Source organism: Fragaria vesca, linkage group LG3 (assembly GCF_000184155.1).
Source record: "Fragaria vesca subsp. vesca linkage group LG3, FraVesHawaii_1.0, whole genome shotgun sequence".
In the NCBI taxonomy this organism is placed as follows: domain Eukaryota; kingdom Viridiplantae; phylum Streptophyta; class Magnoliopsida; order Rosales; family Rosaceae; genus Fragaria; species Fragaria vesca.
Window position 1 is genome coordinate 9103602 of NC_020493.1, and position 17248 is coordinate 9120849.

At 40.7% G+C, this 17248-nt stretch overlaps 2 protein-coding genes and 1 non-coding gene across 3 annotated transcripts in view; 2 read left to right on the top strand and 1 right to left on the bottom strand.

Annotated features, from left to right (window-relative positions):
- The window catches only part of LOC101303490 (serine/threonine-protein kinase SRPK-like), a 3836-nt gene extending 3584 nt beyond the window's left edge, over positions 1–252 (bottom strand). The window contains exon 1 of the mRNA XM_004294000.1: positions 222–252. Within this exon, the coding sequence (XP_004294048.1) occupies positions 222–252 (31 nt within the window). The remainder of the gene's footprint in view (positions 1–221) is intronic.
- Positions 253–2559: 2307 nt separating this feature from the next.
- LOC101310788 lies at positions 2560–3585 on the top strand. Its single transcript, XM_004295598.1, has one exon. It carries the CDS (start codon positions 2560–2562, stop codon positions 3583–3585), a length of 1026 nt encoding a protein of 341 aa, XP_004295646.1.
- Positions 3586–14701: 11116 nt separating this feature from the next.
- On the top strand, positions 14702–15753 carry LOC101303784. The gene is made up of 2 exons (XR_184223.1): positions 14702–15331; positions 15404–15753. It is a non-coding gene; the product is annotated as an uncharacterized LOC101303784 (transcript).
- The last annotated feature ends 1495 nt before the right edge of the window (positions 15754–17248 follow it).

Genomic DNA, 17248 nt, shown 5'->3' on the forward strand with positions numbered 1-17248 from the left:
TCTCTCTCTCTCTCTCTCTCTCTCTCTCTCTCTCTCTCTCTCTCTCTCTCTCTCTCTCTCTCTCTCTCTCTCTCTCTCTCTCTCTCTCTCTCTCATACCAATGCAAGAACAAGAGGTGCTATTTTGACGATGACGGACGACGATGATTAGCGTTGACTACCACCGAGGCTCGACGTCCTCCCACGATCACACAGTCGTCGTCCTCCCACGCCATGATCCAACCGCCTCTGTCCTCCAATGCTCGGCCTCCATCACCTACGACAACGACTCCCATATCCCATAGATAACTTTTGTAGATTCTTAAGGATTGAATGGTTCTGTGGACTTTGTGATTGGGGAAATTTGAGAAGTTTAATCTTAGGGTTGTTGAATTCACGTAGGGATTTTGGGGATTTTGGTCGTAGCGAGGGGAAGTATCAGTGGGGGGAAGTGGTCGCCGAGTATGCATATGGTGACAAGATTTTGGGGGAAGAGGTCGCCGGGTATGCACCTTTTCTATCACAGTAGCACATTTCCACTTAGTAGCACCTCTCTACTCAGGTGTATCACCGGCAGTAGCACTTCTCTACTCAGTGTAGCACCGGCAGTAGCACCTTTATAATCAAGAGTATCACCGGCAGTAACACCTTTATGCTCGAGAGTATCACCGACAGTAGCACCTTACTCCTCGACAGTAACATCTTTCTACTTGACAGTAACAGCAGTCAAGTTGAAGAAGAGAGAAGAAAGGACTGAAGCAGGCCTGATCAGACTCTCCGAAGACAACTTAATCTCTCTGTTTGTCACAAAGAAGAAAGAAAACAAGAGTTTGGGAATTTTAATTTGGAGAATTTCTGATTTTATTGTTTGTCTCTTCTATGGATGGGAAGAAAGGTATTTTGGTAAAATACATAGTGACAGATGGCATGTGGAGAATAATTTGTCTTAATTTGTTAATTTTTGTCCTTAAATATGTAAGATAATGTGTAAAGGATGTATTTGTAAACTGAAATTTGGTTAGTAGTTTAGTTTGCTATTTTTTTTTTAAAAAAAGAAAGAGAAACAATTAAAGAACAAACCGTCTAAACATCCTACATCAAGACAGTCAAACATAAAAGCTTGGTCACAAGACAAGAGGAGAGACTTAAACCAGACTCGTGTTGGTTGTCCATGTGATAATCTGATAATCTGCTAAGAAATTGGCGTTCTGCGAACATGAGAGAAGGAAATTGTCTTAGAAATTAGTTGCCAACGACATATGAATATCTCGAACAATAGTCTTAATTCGCCGTGGAACTTGGGAAACACCAGTAATGTTATGAATGAGGATCTTAGAGTCATCTTCCACTTGTAAAGAATCCTAACCATGTAAAGAAGCTGTTAGAAGACCCTGCACGCAAAGAAAGACTCTATGTTAGACGCAGCCAGTACTGGAGAACCATCTGACATTCGGAAAAACAAATCCACAAGTATCATTTCCTTTACTAGAACAAAGCCATCAAAATTTAACTTATAAAACCCCTCCTGAAGAGGCTGCCAAACAATTAAATCATGTCGATACTGATTGGGAACTTTATCTGGATTCAGTTAAAGATAATTAGAATGACAATCGGTTGCAATATGAACAACACATAAAGGATAAACAGATTTTTGTCTAAAAATAAGATCATTACGAGCTCTTCAAATGAAATAAGCACAATGATCATCCTTTAAGGAATCAACAATATGTAACCATTGATCAAAAGAATGATTAGCAGTAAAATTTTGAAATTGTGGAAACAAGCAAAGTCCAAATTTGACTAGAGAAAGGACAAGAAAACCGAATAAATGTTCTAATCACATTATCACGAAACTTGTTCAAAAAATAAATAAAAAAATAGGAATCACAAAAAGGGCAATTAAGATTAAACATATATGAGAAGTATATAACCGGTACATGAGAAGTATATAACCGGTACATAAACGCCCGTGACACATCCACTTTTCGTGGAGCCGCTCGGGAGATTGGGAGAATATCAAACAACACTAAACCCTAACTAACCCTAGCCTCCAACCATCACTCTGAATCGAGCTCGCTTGTCCCATTACTCCCATATGATCAACATGTAGGATTCTTTGTTTAATCTATCAGTTATATTATCTGTATATTTCTCTATACGTTTTTTTTTATTTTTATTTTTTATTTTTTATTTTTATAAATGAACGTTAGCCATTGATATATTGATAACTGAAAATTGGATTACAACATGAACATGACACACCCTCGTGAGCAAACGTTAAAAAAGAATCATGCAAAACTACCTAAGAAAACCAAAATTAACCTAGGTAATTCCTCTGCTGCAAACCATTAGCATTACACCTCCCAGGTAACCAGAACCATTTATCTGTACGTCTTGCTTTATGTTTCCCATTCTATATTGCTTTGTTATCTATATGCTACATAAGCCTATAATTTCCAAACAGTACGTTTATTCTTCTTGTACATATATGTATGTATCCAATCACTTTCATGGTTCAATAACATACGTATCCCATTCTTTTTTGGCCATCTTCTTTGCAGAACTACCACCCAGCTAAGCCATGATCATGGGTGCATCCAATTGTAGTACTCCTCCTATTCATTCAAAAATATCAAAATCCACAGATGTTATTGTTAGCTTTGATGATCTATTGGTTGAAATCCTATGTCGACTTCCTAGCAAGGAATTCGTTTTCCAATGCAAATGTGTTTCCAAGCATTGGCTCAGTCTCATCTCGGATCCGTATTTAATCGGCCGCTTTCTGCATCTTCAAAGATTTCATAATCAAACCCCAACAGCACGAACTCTGATAGACAGAAGAGGAAAGGAGTTCCTGACACCGTCGTCATCCAATATGCTATCTCCACTATTCAAAAGACTCATGAGTTTCCATGGTTTGGAAGAAAAGCCATATGTGGTAGCAACATCTAATGATTTAGTTTTGTGCTGCCGAACTCCATGTCACCAAAACCAACGTGAATTCTACATTTGCAATCCATGCACAAGGCAATGGATTGCTCTTCCTCCCACTACTCGATGTTGCAAGTATGCACCAGTTGGATTCATTTTTGATCGCTACTATGAAGAGGAAGATAGTACTACTAGTAGTACCAATAGTTTTGTTAATATTAGAAAGGACTACATGTGCAAGGTCGTGAGAATTCTTCCTCAAGATTTAGCTGCAACTTCTTTTGATTTGATGGGTCAACACTTTTCCAAATTTATTGTTCATGTGTTCTCTTTCGAAACGGGTGAATGGAGAGAGTCATTTGAGTCATCCCTGCGAAGCATCACAATTACAGACTCTAATAGCGTTGCTTACAATGGAATGTTGTATTGGACATATTGGGCATATGATGATGATGAGTCTCGTGAGGAGACGGGGCTTGTTGCGTTGGATCCTTTCATGATCGGCAATGTCAGTAGTGGTAGGTCTAATGGTGATGAGACTCTTGAAGATGATCGGTACCAATTTCATCTATGTGATGCAGTTGATTATGTTTTAGTCGATCCATTTATATGTGTGCGCCGAGGGCGTCTACAAATGTGGGTGTGCAATCACCGTGAATATGTTATTAATGTCTAGGAGTTGATTGCAGGTGATGATGATGGTCTTGGATCATCAGCTGACAAATTCTGTTTGAAAAAAGCGAGTACTGTTTATCGAGTAAGCTCGAAATTTGATATATTTGGTAATGGAGTTCTTCTTCGAGCTTTGGATCCGAATGATGAAGATATCTTTTATGTAGAAAGCTATCCATATATACTATTACATGTACAACATTCGTACAAGAAGGTGGTCAGAAGTAGCTTACGACATAATGCTTCCTCAATTATGTGTAATGGTGCTCCCATGGTGGCCAACACCACTTCGTAGACTGCCATTGCAGGTTGAAGAATTGCCCATATAGCTATAGCTATGAGTATACTTTTAAATTTTACTCAACTGCTACTATATTTTCTTTTTCATTTCCTGGTCAGGTGATTTACAGTTTTATACATATATTTGAGTTTTCGATGTTCCTCATGTCATTGAGTCTTCAATTCCTTTGAAATAGCTTAGACCATCAAGTTCTGCACCAACTTCCTATTCATCTTCATGATCTAGCTTGATCAATCTTCATTTCATCCTCAGACTCCTCTTCATCTTTCATATCTGTCCTCATAAAATGCCTAGCTATTGTGCCATTCTCATCATCCAATTAATACCTGTGAAAATTGTTGCATGAAATTGCATTTGGTTCATAGTCGATCCTAATCGGAAGTCTCTCAGTAGATATGAAATGCAAACGACCTATAATTTATGATCCAGGATGAACTGAAAAGATAAGCACGTAACAAAACTTCATTCATATAAATTCTCATGTGATTGGTAAATGGTAAAGTAGTTTGATGTCAATACAACAAAAATGCATCACAAAGTTTGCATCAATCGCTCAAGTCATCAAGTCCTTTAATTACTTCAAAGTCGCTGACACCACCAAGATCCGCATCCAAATCATCATCTTCATCGTCTTCATCAGTCTCCATAGCGTCCTCAGATTCCTCTTCATCACTATCTTTGTCCTCATAAATAACTGGACCGATAGTCCCATTCTCATCATCCAAATCATCAACAACCTGCAACGAAGAGTATAATTGCATGAACTATATATCTATGAGCATTTCACTTGACACAATGTTCACAACCACAAGCAATCTTTACCCCTGTACACAGCAAGTCTAAGCCACTTGATAGTTGAACAGCTGATGGAAAAGTGGAAACTCTAACCGGTCCTGGGCTAAAGCCCAACAAGCTTATGCTTTGAGCCCCCAAATTTAAGAGCCCCCAAATTCCAAATTCCACACACACACGGAGCCGTTCCAAAGTGGACATCCGCACAGTCCTTAAAGTGCGGACGTCCCTCTATTCTCCACCATACGGCTCCGATGACTGCGCACCTCCACCCTAGCGGCCTCCAGCAGCGTCCCCGATCACTTTCTCTCCCCAGCGAGTCCGCCGAATTCCAGTTTTCCAGCGAGATCACTCAAAACTTCAAACAAAATCGATCTCGCCGGAAACTAGAATTCGACGGACTAGCCGGGGAGGGAAAGTGATCGGGAACGCTGCTGGAGGCCGCTAGGGTGGAGGCGCGCCATTGTCGGAGCCGTACGGTGGAGAACGGAGGGACGTCCACACTTTAAGGGCGTGCGGAAGTCTGCCTCAGATCCTGATTGTATATATATATATATATATATGCAGATTTTCTCAGGTGCGGATGTCCGCATTTATTCTTACGGTGCGGATTTCCACTTTACACTCATTTTTCAATCAAATTTTTATATCTCCACCATCTAGTCTTTAAATACTAATGTATAGATCATCTCTGTAAAATTTCAACCAATTTGGTTATCATTAAAGCACTCAAACTCGATTTTGTGGGAAATGCAACATAAAATCACCATGAGTATTGCATACTGCACCTTCAGAACCTCCATGAGAAATATTGAAAGAAATGAGCCATCTATGTTCAATTTCAAGGGCTCAAATCTTCCGTCTCCAAATTATTGTCTCCCATTCAAATTGTGACACATGTCCTACTATTTGAATGAACCTAAACGTTAAGACCCTCTGTCAACTCATAGGGTTCATCTAAAAGACTAAAAGTTAATAAAACTAAACCTTAAAACTGAATTAGAGTTCTTTATCTTCTTCTTCTTGCCAAGTCCAGATGAGCTCTCAATCCCAATGTCTCAGACTCTCATCCGCCCAAAACTTCGCTTTCACCATTTTACAATAGTCTCTCTATGAAAACCGTGGCGTTTGAGGATGATGAAGACCATGGCGACTTTGATTCTGATGATCTTTGTGACAAAAAGAATACGGACTATATCCTCAGAGATATATAGATTTCTTCATTGTATGGTGTGGAGGAGAAACCAAAATGCAACAGACCAATCTTGGGTTTGTTTGCAGTTTGTGAACTCCTGCGACATTAGGGCATAAGCTTCCAATAGTTGAATATTAAGATCGCAACCCAAATATTTTTGAAAATTTAAAAGTCTCAGAAGCGGCAAGAAGACCAGCAAGCGGAATATTCTACAATGTGTTAATGCATAACATGCAACTCTTTAAATTCTTAGTTTTCTTAATTTTGGGGAAGATTTTTGTTGTTTTGCTCCAAAAGATTTATGAGCCCCCATGTAAATTTAATGAATTTAACCGAGTTACTGAAGGATAATAACTGCATTCGGAAATTTATATGGATGTGCATGGGTAAAATATCGTGATTCTACCAAGAGGCCACATGTTTGATTGAAGGTCCCAAGGTCAAAGTGTGCGTTGACACGAGTTCGGGGATATCTTTAGAATATTTTTCGGACGTTCGAGTTATCTCTTACGAAATAAAGAAATATATATATTTGGAAAAACAGAAAATTAAATTTTTAAGGAGGATTAAATCTGGGCCGTTGATTTCAATGAGGGACGATCTGGGCCGTCCCTCTCTCTTTAAAAAGAGGCGCGAGTCAGACCTCGGTCAGGCTTCGTCCTCGACCACAGTCCGACCCAGACGGCGCTCTCTCTGCCACTGTTTTCGCCGCCGCAAATCTCCGCTGTCGGCCACGGCTGCGCGCGTGACCAACACCGATGGAACCGCCTCTTCGAGCCCGTTCCTTCTGTGGCCAGAGATCGTACATGCATGGAGGTCAGAAGAAAATCCCGATTTAGCCTCTAAACTTTCAGGCGACGTTTCTCCAGCCTCCGGTGACCGTTTATTCTGCATGTGGTGAGTTTCTTAATCCTCTCGACGAGTTCTACAAGCCTATGTTATTTTTTTATTCGATCAATGAATTTCTAAAAATTCTGGGTTTTGGCTAGTACTGTTCTGGCGAGGCTGACAGCTCCGACGAGTCTCCGGTGTTTATAGTTGGCTTCGAGGGTGAAGGGTAGCTTGGTTCTTCATCTCAGAACGACTAGGTAAGTTAATCTTCCTAAGGGTTCAGTTTTTTATTAAGGTGGGATTTTCTGGGTTTCTGCCGATTCTGGCAAAACCATATGAACCTGAGTTTGGGTGTGTTTCTGTTTCATAGCCGAGGCCTTGGAGTAGAAAAGGAAGAGAAGAAGGGAGAAAGAAGGACCGAGAGAGCAGCTATGATACTCTGTGGGTGCAGAGATCACTTTCAAAAGCAAATCAAATTCAAAAAGGGGCAAGTCATAAGTGGCTGTTTAATCGTTATATTCTAGGCTTTGGCTTTGTTATCTGAGTTTCTGAGCAATGGAATACTTGTAGATCGGACTAGAAGAGAAAGGAGGAGCAGCTATGCTAGTTTCAGGTTCAGCCGGGCCACACTTGGGTGTAGAGAGCGATTTTGGCGAGTCTTCAAAACCGGTAAAGAAGGTGAGAAGCTACTGCTCTGTTTCGGATTTTGGTGATTGGTTGGTAGTTGAATTTTGTCTGACGTTTGGGCGGTTTGGCTTGATATTGGTGGAAGGCAGAGGCTTAGTTGAGAAAGCTCTGTTGAGCTTGTCGTGGGTGTGAAGAGCAGATTCTTGGGTGTAAAGAGTAATCGTGGTACAACTCTTTGTATTTGATACAAAGGTGAACCTCTCGGTTTGTTTTGCTACTGGAAGTATTTGGTGTTTGTCCCAAAAAAATAATAATATTTGGTGTTGTTGCTTTGTGGCCATAATTGTAGTTGAAGTGGAAATGGTATTTGTATGTTGGTTCTTAAGTCTGGGAGTCAAATTGTACAAGTTTGGAAGTATCGAATTGGTTGCTATAACTAATATCGTTGAATTGTATTATCGATATGTCAGACTCACGGTTAATGATTTGGTTTAAGTTGTACATTGGGTGTTCATAGTGATTCAACGAATCATTATGTGACAACTTAATGTTAAATAAAGGGTTAAGGAAACTCTAAAGGTCAATTTGAGATCGAAGCAAAAGTGGTCGATAATCGTAAAAGAGTTAAAAGGGCTGAAGTGTCGTATATGGATTGATTTTGGTCAATGTGGGTCGTTCCTTGTCAAACTAGGAAGTTTGGTCAACCCTTGGTCAACCCTTGGTCAACCCTTGGTCAACTCCTAGTCAAACCAGGAATGTAAAGAGTTGTAGAGTTATCGATGTTACCTTACTAAGTTTCTATACTCTACAGTTAATCATCGGAGGAGTTCGTATACGCGGGGACTTTGGATTTCCGAGACAGGACTTGACAGCTTGGAGCATACGTAAGGAAAATCAATTCCAACCCTCATATGTTAGTGGTTTTGCCTATATATAAAAATGCATCATCTTTGTTGCTCATGGTCGATGTCTCGTGGACGTTTTCATAATTATGATATGATTGTTTATTATTGGATTGAGAAAACCGAGGCTAGACGTGTGTTATTCAGAGATTAATATATGTTTGTTGATATGACCTGAGAGTGATGAGGTAGTATCTCCTTACGATGTCGAAACCGTGAAACCTCCAGAGGGGCTACGTTGCCCATATGTTGTGTCGAACCTTGTACGTCTTACAAAGGATTAGGTATCGATAATGACGTCATATGAATATATATTTTATGATTTATGTTGTTGTAGTCATAAATGAACACTCTCGCTACCCATGACTTGGTAAGACCATGAAAGGTTGTTGATATATCCATTATTTGCTATGATTTTATACCTTTAAATCTTGGATTTGTATTGTACTTTCAAGTAATTTAGTTCGATTTTACTTAGTTTGGTGTTTTGTAGGTGCAAAGAGCAAGTATAAGCAATTAGAGTAGAAAGGATTGAAATAGGCGTTGCAATCTCGGAATTCTGGCAGTTAGTCTCGAGCAGAACAACCAACTTCGGAGATTACACTACCAGAAGAAAGGCTTTAGCCGACGAAAATAAAAAACCAGGCCGACAAACTATTTTTTCGTCGGCTAATTTAAATTTTCGTCGGCTAAAGTGGACCATAGCCGACGAAATTAAATTTTCGCTGGCTTAAAGAATTTTTTTCGTCGGCTATAGTCTATGAACTTTAGCCGACAACTATAAAATTATTTTGCTGACGAAATTAAAATGTCGTCGGCTAAAGTGTCTTATATTTGCAGATCTGGATAGCAGTTCATCTGGGAAAAAAAAACGGGAGAAAAAGTTTGGGTGTTGTCGAAATCTGTCCATAATTAGTTTGTGGAGCTATATATAGGTATGTACATGTGTATATATGTTGATTTTGAGTTTTATTTGAGTTGATCGATTTTGGGTGTGATTGAGTTGATCGATTTTAAGTACGTTGGATGTATATATATATGTGTTGATCGATCTGGTTGATGATTTGATAATATATATGAAGTTGTTGTTAATAAGTAGTAGATATATATATATATATATGTTAATTAATTTATAATATTGTGTTGATAGTATGAAGTTGTTGATGATATGAGTTGATGATGATTTTGTGATGATGTTGATATATAATATTGTTATGTAATTATTAAGTATATATATGTGTTAATTAATTTGTTATTAATTAGTTGTAGTAGGTAGAATACTAAATGAATTGAGATTTTATATATGAAATTTAATTAATAATTAGCTAGAGTTATACATATATATTTTGTTATATTTTCAGAATATGGATAAGAGTTGGATAATTCGTCGGCTAAGATGCGGTTAGCCAACGAATACCCTAATATTTCGTCGGCTAAACCCTAAACCCTAAACCTTAAACCTTAGCTGACGAATACCCTAATATACGACTTGTTGCGTCTCATCGGTTTGAAACTATTTTCAGTTGAAGGTCCGGCGAAGATACGTAATTTAGACGGTCCAATGACCTTTTCTGTGCGTTTAGGAGTTTGACTTACGGGATTGACCGTCCAGATCGAGCCTTTAACCTTGTCGGATCAAGTTGCATTTTTTCCCATACATGTATTTTATCATGATGGTCAGATTTGACGGTGGGATTTTCGTTTCTCAAGTTTGATCATCACAATCACAACATGCCTACTAATGTTGTATAACTTGTTTACCAAGTGTTTAAGTAAATATTCCGTTTCAAAAACAAACTATACGTAGAACCTTCAAACGCAAAAATGTCGTGAAATAAGATATGACCAAAATGGTGAAATACATCTACGGTTGAAAAATCACGGTATTCCGGTAAAGTCTCGGTGCCGATAGTTGCGGTCAATGCAATTTTCCATTCTTTCTCCCTATGGATAGCCCTATCTTCGGTGGTTATTTTCCGTAAAATTTTTATACGACTTGTTGCGTCTCATCGGTTTGAAACTATTTTCAGTTGAAGGTTCGGCCAAGATACGTAATTTAGACGGTCCAATGACCTTTTCCGTACGTTTAGGGGTTTGACTTACGGGATTGATCGTCCGAATCGAGTCCTTAACCTTGTCGGATCAAGTTGAATTTTTTCTCATACATGTATTTTATCATGATGGTCAGATCTGACGGTGGGATTTTCGTTTCTCAAGTTTGATCATCACAAGCACAATGTGCCGAATGTATAAAAAGTACTTTAGCCGACGATATTCACAGGTTTAGCCGACGAATTTCAAAGGTTCAGCCGACGAATTTCATATTTTAGCCGACGAATTTAAAGGTTTAGCCGACGAAGTAAGTATTTCGTCGACTAAAGGTATCGGGACCGTAGAAAACCCAATGCTCGACAGCCTCCACAGAGCGACGAAAAAACCCTAACTCCCGGTCCGCCTCCTCCATACCGGTCCGCCTCCGCGAGCCCTCACCGCGCTCCCGGTCGCCCTCTCCCTCTCCCGGTCTCCCTCTCCCTCTCCCGGTCTCCCTCTTTCTCTCCAGGTCGCCCTCTCCCTCTCCCTCTCCTGCTCGCCTGCTCCGCCTGCTCGTCGCTCGCCAGGTGGTGTAATCCTCTGATTTTGATTTCGATATGTCATTCTAGGGTTTCGAATTTGAGAATTTAGGGTTTTTATGCGGTATTGATATTGTGGATTGGTTTGTGATGAATATATATTTGGTTGCTGTTTGTGTGACTTCGTTGTGGTTTGGATTATGCAAGTTTTAATCTATAGTTGCTGAAATATTGTGGATATTTTCGATGCCTATTGATTTTGTGTATGATTTACGTGTGGTGTGTTGTTATTAAGTTTCATGTAGTCTGGATCAGTTAGTAAATTAGTTTAGTGATTCACATATATGATTAGAGAAAAACAGAGAGCGACATTGTTAAGCATTTGTGTTGATGTGAAATTCGGAATGGTGGATAGTAGCATCTCTTTTTTTAGGTTCATTAGAATGTCGACGGAAGGTGTAGTTGTTTGCGAGTGATTTTGTTGATTGGTGGTCTGAATGAGATTTATTGTTGTGCAAGTACATGGTTATTTGGGACATTGGTATGTCGTAAATCGATTTCTAGGTGCTTAAAAATTGAGGTAATAAACCTTTGGAGTTCTGCTGATTGTTATCTTTCTTGTTATCTTTGGAATATAATAAAAAAAATCTACCCAAATCTACTGCTTAACCCCTACAGGGCACCTCCACATATCTTTTAAGTAAAAAGATATAATCATTCGCTTTTCTTCCTCAGCCTTGATTCAAATTAATATTTTAAATAAGATGAGCGGTAATTTTAGATCGACGAAGGGTTCGAAGGGCCAAAGGTCCGAATCGTCTAAGGGAACCTCTAGCAACCCTCAAACGTCGTTTCAGGGCCCCATGACAGCTAGACGTGCGACCATTCTGGAGATGGTGTAGAGGCAGCCGAGCGTTTCCAATTCCTTGAGGCAGCCGGAGGTGCCCTCTTCATTGAGGCAGTCGGGCGTCCCTCGTTCCTCGAGGCAGCTGTGGCCTCAGACCCAGACGGAGGTGTTTGCATCCCGTATGCCTGAGATACACCGGGCGCCCAATCCGGGTCCTACTGCTTCGGATGGTGGGTCAGATGGGGTACAGATGCCGCCGCCTAATCTGTTCCTTCCGCGGATGATACCGGCCTTACCTGCAGTCGATAGCTCAGGGACGCCGATTTATCCACTGCCCCCGCCAGTGGCTCCATCAGCGGCGTACCGGTTCGTGCCTTTTGATACGCCTCTTATTTCCGTGAGGGTATCATCATCGGCGATAGAGACGGAATCCATCGCGTCCACCGCATCGCCCTCAGGTAATGAAAGATGAATGATTTGTTTTCTTATAATTAATAATAAAGGGTCTCCGATTTTAATAATCAATTTGGTTTATCATGTGATAGGCACCGTCGGAGCGAAGCCGACAAAGAAGAAGAGAGGCTCCGTCATAGGGAAGGCTCTCGAGAAGACCGTCAATACCTCAGGGAGGATCGTCATCGGTACTGACGCTGATGGCCACATAGTATCGGGCAGGAAGTCAAGGACGTACTCCGGCCGCGTGGGAGCGCTCATTAGAGATAGAGTCCCTATGTTGTGGTCAGACTGGGGCGAGGTCCCGCAGGAGGTTAAGGACATGGTCCACAACGCGATGTCGGTGAGTTTACAAAATGCCTCAATAATATGATGTATTACATTGTTGATTTCTCCAAAAACTAAACTAATAAACGGTTAAATGCAGGTGTGGTTTGACGTTCCCGAGCACCTGAAAAACAGCTGCGCGGACGTTGTGCATGGGGGAAGGTACGTTGGCAAGTTAATGAAAAAACAAAATTGTATGTGATATTAATAATATTTCTAATATTTTTGTTGTATCTGTAGGTACAAGGAGTGGAAGAACGAGTTGCGGACCTACTAGACTACGCACGGGAACGCACGTTCTGGTACCCATGCTGAGTTCCAGTACAGGGAGTACGAGTGGCGTTGGCTTCTGACATCAGAATTCAACAACCCTAGTAAACAAGTATTTAAAAAAAATAATTAGTTAATTTGTCATTAAGTACGTCCGTTTTTAAATATTTTACTAATAGTTTATTTTTTTCTTTGAAGGCCGTTTCCCGGGCGAACGCTCAGAACCGGCGACGCAACACAAGGAACCATCGTGCCGGTTCTAGACTGTTCGATGTCTTCATGGACGAGGCAGCCAAGGAACATCCAGAAGTCAACCGGTACGTCTATACGTACGAGAAGACATATCTTGACACCCAGAAGGATATTGTAAGTCATTTTACGTTTTTAAATTTTTAATTTTACTTATATATATATGTCAAAATGTTAATTAATCATTTTTTTTCTATCCAATTAGGCGAAGGTGAGAGAGGCTAGTGACGAGGTGATGAGTGCTATAGTGAGGGAGACATGGCCGGACACGCAGGAGGAAGAGATGTCGGAAGCCATGTCCCGGATCGACATTTCGGATCCGAGGGTTGGGGGGAGGATCATGGGCACAGCCTTCCCACCGCGAGAAAACAACTTCTACTGCCGGGGTCTAGGAAAGAAGGGCGAGGGGGTCCTAAAGACCACTCCAGGATTTCAACGAAAGGCAGCCTCGACCAGCAGCAGGACGACTTAGCTAGAGTCGGAAGTTGAGAAACTGCGGGAACAGCAAGCTGCTCAGGCTGCCGCTCATGCCGCCTAGATCGTCGACCAGAGAGCCTATACCGCCGCGGTATATGCCACCCAGCAGGCCCAGCAGCAGCAGATGTTCCAGTACTTGCAGGAGTTTACAGCTGCCCAGCTTCAGGGACTTCCAGCTCCGCCCATGCCTACGCCTATACCGCTACCTCAGCCGCCGCAAACTCCTCAACAGCAGCCCCCAGAATCGGATATTGATTTAGACAATCTAGATTTTGTGTAGTTGATCAATTATATAGTTTTATGTGCTTGTTGTTGGTTATATGTATGGAATTGTTTTGGTGTGTTTTGCAGCTTGCTTGGAATGGTAATTTAGAAATTTCGGGTATTTTTTTTTTACTGGAATGGACTTATAGCTGACGAAACATATAAGATACTCGTCGGCTATAGTATTTTTAATTTTTTTAATTTTTTTTAATAAGGTTTAGCCGACGAATTATGGCATGTTTCGTCGGCTAAACCTTTCTAACGCCGACGAAACAAACTATATTTCGTCGGCTATAGTTATTTTTTTAATTTTTTATTACACCCTTTAGCCGACGAATATATTAAAGGTTTCGTCGGCTAAAGTCTCAGACTTTGGTCGACGAAACATTAAAGATATTCGTCGGCTAAAGTGTGGGACAATAGCCGACGACAGAAGACGTCGTCGGCTAAATACTGGGACAATAGCCGACGACGTTTTCTAGTTTCGTCGGCTAAAGTCATCGCCGACGACTCTTTCCCGACGAAACTATAGCCGACGAAGGCTTGTCGTGTAAGATCTTAGCCGACGAATTAAGCTAACAGGCCGACGAAACTTTTTCGTCGGCTAAAGTGTTTGTCCTGGTGGTGTTAAAATATGCTGATCGGGAAAGAGTTAGAGAACGAGCCTTATATACTGAGAAAGCCCTGAGTGTAACACCCCGTACCCCACTTTACTAATTTACTGGTCACCAATACGGTAAATGATGGCCTAATTCATTTTTTCTCTTCGTGTAGACATTTTAGGAGACTAAAAGGTTAACTTTTTACCCGTATACTTTTTGATACATTTCCTTTCATGAATGTTGTAGAGCTTGTTATACTGAACTCATAGACACGTGGTACGCTTAAATCAGAATTCGTACGAATAAACTGTGATATGCGAAAATTTATTTTTGAATCGATATCTAAAGGTGTGTTGGACTTTTATTAAGGTTTGGCTTTTAAATCCAAAACCCTAAAAATCCTCGCTCATTTTCTCTCCTCTCCTCTCCGCCGCATCCCTCTTCTATCTCTCTCTCGAACTCTCTTTCTCTCTCTCCGCCTTCCTCTGCCAGCGCCGGAAACGGTAGCTCAGGCTGCCGTCTCACCAGACCACCACCCCCACCAATCGATTCTCTGCTCAAAACTAAGCCGTAACTAACCCAATCAACGACATGCGACCATCCCAGCATTCATTCTCAATCCCTAGAGTCGATCGGGTTGATCTCCGGCCACCTCCTCAGTCCACCGCTACCATCGTTCTACTTAGCTAGTGTTGATGAGCAAAACCCAGAAGCCTTAAAGCCCATCGACACCGTACGGGTCCTAACCAGAAACTCTAGGTTCTGGTACTTTTGCTTCGACATCTCCGGCCATCTTCGACCTCAAGAACTCCATGGTTGAGTTCAGGAGCTCGTATCCCAAAGCCCTCAATCCCCGATCGTCGGCTCGGTCCAGATGCTTCTCACGCGTTTCACGCGCCGGCTGCCAACATATGTTGAATCTCCATATATTCCCTCTAGTTTGAGGTGTTCGGTATTCGTGATTTTTGGAGTTGAGGAAGCTGAGTTTGGGAAGCCTGAAGAGAGGGAAGGCAGTTGGGGCAGCTTCACTAATTTGGTTTGAGGTAAGGTTCTTACCGGCTGTTTTGGACTCGAAATCGATGGGAGTTGCTATTAATTGATGTTTTGCCTGCTAGGGATTCGGGAAATTACAGGAGAGCATTTACAGCTACAAGTAATTGGCTTTTGATTTGGAAAGAAGATTGGCAAGGACCTTGGTCTTTGGGCAGTGGAAGTGTTGTTTTATTCCCAGTAAAGTTTGATAAGGTAGTTAGCAATTGACTGGATATAAGACTGAGTTAGTGTTGTTAACGTGCTTATAAGTAAGGTGATTTTACCTTGGTTATTGTCAATTGTGAAAGTGCTCAACTTTGTTGATTTGGTGAATGTGGAATTGTCTTGTAAAAGAAAAGCTCTATTGTGAAATAATGTGAGTACGAAGTGGAATGGAGATTGGCAGTGGAGATGGTAAACTTAGTAAGATTAGATTAAAGTGAAGTTTTGATTAAGTTTAGTTAATTTTTGCTAAAGAGACTCGTTAGAGACTCATTATTTTGATGATCAGTTTTTCTTCTGTTGAGATTTATTGTTTTTCTGATAATTGGCAATTTTTATTATTTTTGGAGAGTTACCGAAAATGAGATTTTCGGTGGATTTATCTATATGGATATTTACGAGGATAGCATGTATATAAATGCTAGCTAGCCATATGTGCTTTTACGTCATAATGAGGTAAAATTTCATTATGGTGTGACGTGAGCGTTAGACGTAAGCGTCGTAGCCCTATATGAATTACTACTTTCATATAGGGGATATGCACGTATATACACCCGTCTTTTCTGCCATAATGAGGTAAAATTTTATTATGGTGTGACGTGAGCGTTAGACGCAAGCCGCAAGAGTTATAGCCTTGTATGAATTTCTATTTTTCATAAAATTTATTCATAAGAATTCATACAAGGAATATGACGAGTGTAAATACATACATATATTTATATTTTTGCTTGAGGCTCTATTTTATAAAGTTTTGGAGATTAGTTAGGGTTAGTCATGTAATTGTCAGTTTTTGAGTTGAGAGCTTTTGAGCTTGTCGTTTGTTGCATGTCTTCTCTATGGAAATTTAATCGGGAAAGCATAAAGATATTTGTTGCTCATTTCTCATAAATTTTTACTTTTGTCCACTCACTCTAATGTTTTCAATTGCTTCTCCCCTGGGCCCTTCGGTTTTAAATGCCCAGTTTGTAGGTTAACATAGTTGAGGTCAGGCGTATATGGAGACGAAACATAGTCAATAGTATAGCTTCCGCTCATTTATAGATTTCTTTTTCTTCACTATTAGAGTCGCTCTGAACCTATAAATGTTGGTCGTGAGATTAATTATTTAGATTAGTGAATTTTTTGGGAGGTGTTGGAAATTTGGGGAGCACGAAGGCTCTAGGTGTCACACCCCGGTTCTTAAGTTATTTTACGGTTATTTACTTTGGTATTATTTTGGTCTTTTACCGTGTTAAGTAACCGTTTATCACTTAAGGACCCTAGAGTTGACTTTTTCCTGCGTTTGGAATTTGGGAAAACTTTCTTCATGAAAGTCGTAGAGGACGTTATTACGAGTTCGTAGACATGCTATGTGTTAAAATCGGAGTTAGTATGAAAAAGTTATGATTTAAAAGAGTAATTTTTGGAGATGGTAAAAATGTGGTAAAAAAATGCAGTGGGTGTAATTTTTTCAGCTGGGTTATTACTGGGCCAGCTGAGGAGCAGCCCAAGACCCCCCCTCATTTTCTCTCTTCTCCTCTTCCTTCTCTCTCTTTTCTCCCGTGAGTTCCCTAGCCCTCTTTTCTGCTGGTTTTTTTTTCAGCGTGGTCTGCCACCGTCCGGCCAGCCACCAGCTGCTAGCCCACCCCAGTTTTGACCCCCATCACCTCCTCTCTCTCCCCGGCCAAGCCCCCGAGCCGTTAGCCCGCCGGAAGAGGAGAAAACTC